The sequence below is a fragment of the Pinus tabuliformis genome, chromosome 3_1, assembly GCF_031772625.1.
Source record: "Pinus tabuliformis cultivar Carrire ecotype Pingquan chromosome 3_1, CPIR1, whole genome shotgun sequence".
NCBI lineage: Eukaryota > Viridiplantae > Streptophyta > Pinopsida > Pinales > Pinaceae > Pinus > Pinus tabuliformis.
This window is the reverse complement of record NC_142301.1, coordinates 390,261,787-390,268,394: the sequence shown is the minus strand read 5'-3', so window position 1 is coordinate 390,268,394 and position 6,608 is coordinate 390,261,787. Positions and strand designations below refer to the sequence as shown.

General features: G+C 40.9%; 1 protein-coding gene across 1 annotated transcript; it reads right to left on the bottom strand.

Annotated features, from left to right (window-relative positions):
• Positions 1-461: 461 nt before the first annotated feature.
• On the bottom strand, positions 462-3,925 carry LOC149187362 (uncharacterized). The gene is made up of 4 exons (XM_089409645.1): positions 2,468-3,925; positions 2,172-2,294; positions 1,916-2,063; positions 462-1,762 (listed from the first exon to the last, which is right to left on the bottom strand). Exons 1-4 carry the CDS (start codon positions 3,923-3,925, stop codon positions 462-464), a joined length of 3,030 nt encoding a protein of 1,009 aa, XP_089265771.1.
• Positions 3,926-6,608: the final 2,683 nt, after the last annotated feature.

Genomic DNA, 6,608 nt, shown 5'->3' with positions numbered 1-6,608 from the left:
GCCATATTGAGGGCTCGGTGAGTCCAGAGGAAGAGCCGAGCTTCCAATTTTTCCAACAGCTGCTTCCAAGAGGAATGTTTGAGAGCGGAGGCCATTAAAGGAGCACCCAAATATTTGGAGGGCAGGGAGGCAGTAGTGAATCCAAGAATGCGGCCAATGGCTTTTTGGGTGGAAACAGGGGTGTTAAAGAAGAAGATCTGGGATTTGATTCGATTTATGAGAGCTTTGGAAGCATCAGAGAAAATAGATAGAATTGATTTGAGAATGCGTGCTTCTTGCACCGATGGATGACCATAGAGCATATTATCATCAACAAATTGCTGATGGGTGAAGGAGGGTGAATCGTTAAAGGAAAGGCCTTTTAGAAGCAGAGCACGCCTGGCCGATGTGATACTTCTGCCCAGACCTTTAGCCATTATAACAAAAGGAAAGGGAGATAAGGGGTCTCCTTGCATTATACCTCAGGAGGGGTGATAAGTGGCCAAGGGGATTCCATTGATTAAAACAGAGAAAAAAGCTGAAGACAATAGATTAAAAATCCATCTGACCGAAGATGGAGCAAACCCAAAGGCAGTGAGAATTTTTTGAATGTATACCCAACTAATACTATCAAAAGCTTTGGAAAAATCTAATTTGAGCAGCATACCTGGATTTTTGGTTTGCTTTAAGGAATGGATTATCTCATGAGTTAATATAATCCCATCCGTTATTTGCCTGCCTTCTACGTACCCAGACTGCTCAGGCGAGATAATCAGAGGGAGCAGCGGCTTTAATCTATTTGATATAACTTTTGATGTAATTTTGTAGATGATATTGCACAATGCGATCGGTCTGTACTTGTCAGGAGTGTTAGAATCTTCCCCTTTTGGAATTAAGGCGATGAATGTGGCATTTAACCCTGGATACATCCATCGAAGAGCTCTGGATTCCTCCACAAGATGCCAAACCTCCTCTTTTATAAGGTCCCAGAACCTATGAAAAAAGTTTGAGGTAAAACCATCCGGACCCGACGCTTTTCCCTCCTTTAAGTGATGGACCGCTTCTTCAACTTCCTGTAGATTGACGGGTTTGAGGAGAAGACTATTATGCTCCTCTGTTATTAACTTAGGGATGTCCTTTAGGAGCCTGTTGATGGCCGACAATCTGTCTATATTGGGTTCCTGGTGTATCTTCTTAAAATAGCTGAGAAATTCCTCTTCAATGCCTTCCTGAGTTTCGATTTTGTCCCCCTGTTCATTTTTGATGTGAGTGATACAGTTGCTCATTTTGCGCTGGACCGTAGTTTTATGAAAAAATTTTGTGTTCTTTTCTCCATCTTTTAACCATCTAATCCGTGATTTCTGTCTCCATAATGTTTCCTCCTGTTTGGCCCTCTCTAAAATTTGAAATTCAATGAATTGTTCTTGTTTTGATAGTTCCTCCATTCGACCATCAGTTATAATACTTTGCTGAATCCTCTTCATTTCTAAGTTGAGCGTGGCTTGAGCTTTAAAAATGTTACCAAAAGTATTATGATTCCAGCGCTTGATTACTCCTTTGAGATGCTTGAGTTTTTGCTGAAACTTGGACATTCTGGTGCCTCCGGTAGGATTGAAGTTAAGCCAAGTTGAACTAACTAATTTTTCGAAATCCGGATGCTTTAGCCAGAATTCTTCAAATCGAAAGGGTCTCTTGAGGTTGTTACCAGGTCTGTTCCATTGAAGTCCAATGGGCCAGTGATCAGATCCAGAGATAGGCAGAATTGATGCTGTAAATTCCCCTCCTAAATGTGTTGCATTGTCAGAGATAAGAAATCTATCAAGTCGTGATGCAATTTGCTATAGTCCTTCTCTCTTGTTGCTCCAGGTGAAGAGGCCATTACTTGTGGGAACATCCACCAACCAATTAGTATGAATGAAATTTTTTAAGAGGTTACCATCATTATTTGCTCTGCTTCTGCCGCCCTTTTTTTCCTCCATGCTTGCTGTCATGTTAAAATCACCTCCAGAAATCCAAAGTGGGTATGGCCTTTCTGAGCTGAGATCTGACAATGTGTTCATGATTTGAGCTTTTTGAGCATTTTCCTGAGGAAAATAAACATTAGTTATGAATCCATAGGTGTTAGTTCCTATGAGATGAAATGTTGCTTGAATGAAGCTTTTATTGGCTTGTATGTCATTTAATTGAATAACTCGCACATCCCAGAGAATTGCAAGTCCTCCTGAGGCTCCCTGTGCATCAACAGCTGTTACTAACCCTCCCGGCCAGACTTTCGCTGCTATTTTTTCCAAGATTATTGAGCTGCATTTCGTTTCCTGCAGAAAGAGGATACTCGGTTTTTCTAGCATAAGCATATTTTTTAATAATCTGCTTTTCCTTGGGCCATTTAGCCCTCTTATGTTCCATGATATCAGCTTCATTGAGAAGGATGGGGATCAATATTAAAGTATTTTGTCAGTTTGGCATACCTCCCTGACTCCACTAATACCTCTCCTATCTTTATGGTTCTTTCAAGCTTTGTTTTTCTGCCTCTTTTCTTGTTATCCTTTGTGATGAACTTGCCATCCCATGGACTTCCTGTCTGGACTCCTAGCGAGTATTTCTGCTGTGCTCTGTTTAACACTTCAACTAGGTTGTCCACCTGCCTGTCTGATATTTTTTCAAAATTCCCTGTCTTGCAAGCTTGTTCCAAGCCCAGAATATCCAGATCTCCTATATCTAAGGATTCCAGATCTTCTTCCATTATTTGAGGTTCTTGAGAGGATTCCTCTCGTTCCTTTGATGATTTGTTGTTGGGCTCAGTGTATTCCACTTCCATTCCTTGAGATTGCCAGGATACAGATTTTGCTTGGGATTGCGGGGTTGATTGCTTATGAGTCATATCTCCTGTTTGCATTGAAGTTTCTCCTCGCCGATCTTTATTGGATTCCTTGTTCTCCTGCACTTCCTTTTCCTGATCTTGCACATCAGCCTTGGCTAGGGTCTCAAAACGATTACTCGTTGTTGGTACTGGCTTGTTAATCAGATTTGCCTTGGGATTGCCTGATGTTTTCCTATTCCCTCTCCTTCGGTTTGTAACCCTAGTGAAACCATTTGTTGTTTGATTATCCAAACTTTCTTGGGAGGAGGGTTTCTTGTTTAGTGGACAGTCTCTGTAGAGATGCCCTATATTATGGCATTTCCTACATCTAAATGGGACATGCTCATAATCTATAACTTGAATCCATTTAGAATCTTCATGAAAAAAACTTACTGTGTCTGGCAGAGCTTGCTTGAGGTCCATGTAGACACATATTCGAGCATAAGATGTGTATCTACATGATTTTGTTTCCTCTGCGATCTTGACAAACTCACCAAGAGCGTCCCCAATCTCCTGAAGGGATTTTTCTTCCCAGTATTCCCATGGCAACGAATATAACCTTATCCACACTGGAGCATAGCTCAGATCTTCCTTATCTGGATTGAATCTTTCCACCCACGCTTTGAGATATAATCCTGCAGAGTTGAAAAAATAGGGTCCCCCATCCAGGATCCTATTACGATCTTCCAAGCAGTTGAAGACCGCCGTAAAAAACCCCTTTGCTCCAAGATGCAGAGTAATGTCTCCTTTTGGATGCCATTTAGCGCTTATCCAACTTCTCAGCGCTTTCTCCGTCGGCCAAATTCCTATGAATTTGCCAATCAACGCGTGATCTCTCATGTACTGTATCCTTGCATTGATGCGATGACTTGGGAACTCCACTCTCGGCCTGTCCGTTGCTACAGGCTTGCATGTGGATGAGCTTGCTCTGTTTCTGTCTTCCTGTTCTATGTCCTTACCCTTCAGCTTGCTGCGATCCGTATCACCTCCGCTCTGTTCGTTATCCGTTTCCTTTTCTTCCATTGATGGCAACCGACTGTCCTTATCGGGGGGAGGCTCCTGGCCCTCCCCCTGAGGGGAATGCATTTCACTCCTTATCAATGGTCGTTCTCCTCTGACCACCCGTCCGTCTGCTTCTCACCTGCTGTACTAAGCTTGGCAGGTCTGCCGTTGCAGAAGTTGCAGAAACCCTAGTTGGGTTGCAGACGCCTTTCCCTCCGGAACCCCCTTTCCTCCCAATGAATATTAATTCCAATTTGATTATTACTATTATTATTATTATTTTTTTAAATTTTCCTTCAAACATTTTTTTTGTTTTTTCATTTTTTGTTTATAGTTTTATTTTTTTAAGTTTGTATCCTTTGAGAGTTAATTTTGATTTTTTAAACAATTTTTTATTTTATTTATTTTTATCTCTATATTGATGATGAACCATAATAAGTGGTTCGAAACGTGTAAGCTACTTTGTGATTTCTCTGGAAGATATTTTGTAAATACTTTTTTATGTTTGTTCATTTTTTTATCTTTTTAATTATTTTTTTAATGTTTTAATATATTTTTTATTTATTAATTTTTATTTTTTTAAACATTTTTTGTTTTGTTTTGATTTGTTTTTGTTATACTCTTAATTTTTTTCAAATTTTCTTTTGTTTTGTATTTTTCATTTTTATTTATTTATCTATTTTGTTTGTTTCTTTGTTTTTTTTTTTTTTTGTAGGGTCTGTGTCAATCCTCAACTAGTAACTCGACTCCCATTATGTGTCAATTTGATAGTTGACTTTTAAATTTTCGTTATAATGGATCAAGTCTGCCACCACAATGTGTCAATTTCATGGTTGATTTTTAACATTTCATTGTAATAGGTCGAATTCGCCTACACTGCATGTCAATGTGTTGGTTGATTTTTAAATTTTTGTTGCAATGTGTTAAGTTGCCTTAGGCTAAGATTTTAAAATAGCTATACTTTTAGCATTTAAAAAAAATATTCTTGGTATAATGACTCTTTCATTAAGATGTTCATTTTTAAAGCTTTTTTAGTCATAATGTTTCCATAATGTCATGGTTGAAATATATTGAAAGCATAAGGTTTTTTGTAGTCGTGATATTTGGTTTTAATTCTGTTAGCCTCCTGTTGCAACAGGTGTTCATTTTTCATGATTGACATTTTTACATGCCAAATATGTCATACTTTGCAGGCTGCAGTGTTCCATATTTCCACAAGATGCCATGAAGTGTGCTAGTCCAAATGCCACTGCTGTATTCCAATTTTGATGAGTCATTCCATTTTTGAAGAGTTCATTCAGTTAAGGGAAGGCTAAACAGTTTAATCTTGGCCTCCCTAGGTTTCAATTTCCTGTTTTAGAATATAGAGAATAATATCTGTCCAAACAGTTTAATCTTGGCAGATCTGTAGATAGGTAGAGAATCAAAGGAGCCCAACTGCCTAATCTGGGTCCCTGGCAGAAATAAGTGTAGACTTAGATAGGAGAATAGAAAAAAGAAAAATTGTAAAGCTGGGTCTGCAAGTCTAAGTGCACCCAAACCAAAAAGAAGAAAAAATGTTCGGAAAGTAGGCTGGGTAGGTAGTTTTTTGAGGTTGCAGAATGATTCATAATCAATTTTTGTGTTTCTAAGTGTATATCTTTCCAGATCACACTTAGCGGGCAATTTTCATCTGGAGGAGCTCAAGCTGGACATCATTAACTCCCCCTTCCTCTTATTCCCCAAGTCACTCACTAATTTCCCCAAAGAAGTCAAGGTCTGCTTGATTCCTCTTAGTTTCATCATTTTCCATGTCATTTGTCTTGGTGAAGATCTGCTTCACTCAAAGATCCTTTATTTCTCATCTATGAGTCACTTTTCCCTCGAGAATTAGCCTAAGGTCCCCTACCTTAGCGCCTGCTTATCATCTCCATATTAACTATTAACTCTAGTATATAACTCCCTATCAGTTTTCCCCTTCTCCTACTAAACTATGTATATAATACTCCCCTATGTAAATATCCCCTCCCTGGCAATATAGCCATATTTCTTCTAAGTCAGGGAAAAAGCAGTATATCTGGGGCTGTTTTTAGCCCATCCTTGTATAGCAGGAGTTAGATGACACCTGGTCATGCTAACAACCTCTCCCCTAGCCCTACAACCCTAAGAAAACCCACTTTTATGCCCTTATTCTAAAAAAGTCCGTTCATAAAACATTAACCCGCACTCATTTTAACCCCAAAAAAAAACCCACATAAACCATTGTGTTTAACCCCCGCCGCGCAACATTAAAATGGGAATATTCCCCGATCCCCGTCCTTATACCTCCGCCGCTTCACAGTCGCCGCCAACCGTCCGATCACCCGCCCCGCGGATCAACGGTGGGCGGGTCCTTCCCATCCCCGAGCCGCCCGAAGGTTAGCGTCCGGGAGATGGGCGGTATTCCCGCCGTACTCCCGCCACGCGTCGCCTCCTGGGCTGTGGCGGAGCCCCCTCTGACAAAACCACTCATGCCCAAAGGCGGTGCGCCCAGAAACCACTTACCGCCCCCCCCCCCCCTGTGACGTAAGCCCCACGTCATTTGCCACGTCACATGCCTGCGTGGCCTCCTGCCACCGCACCGCCAAGTCACCCTGCCATCGTGTCCCTTTACCGTACTGCCACGTCACCTCCGTACATGCTGACGTCATCTCGCCACGTCATCATGCTGATGTCATCGCTGACGTCACCTGCTGTACGAGGTCCCACCTGCTGACGTCATGCTGACGTCATCATCAGTTTTTTGAGC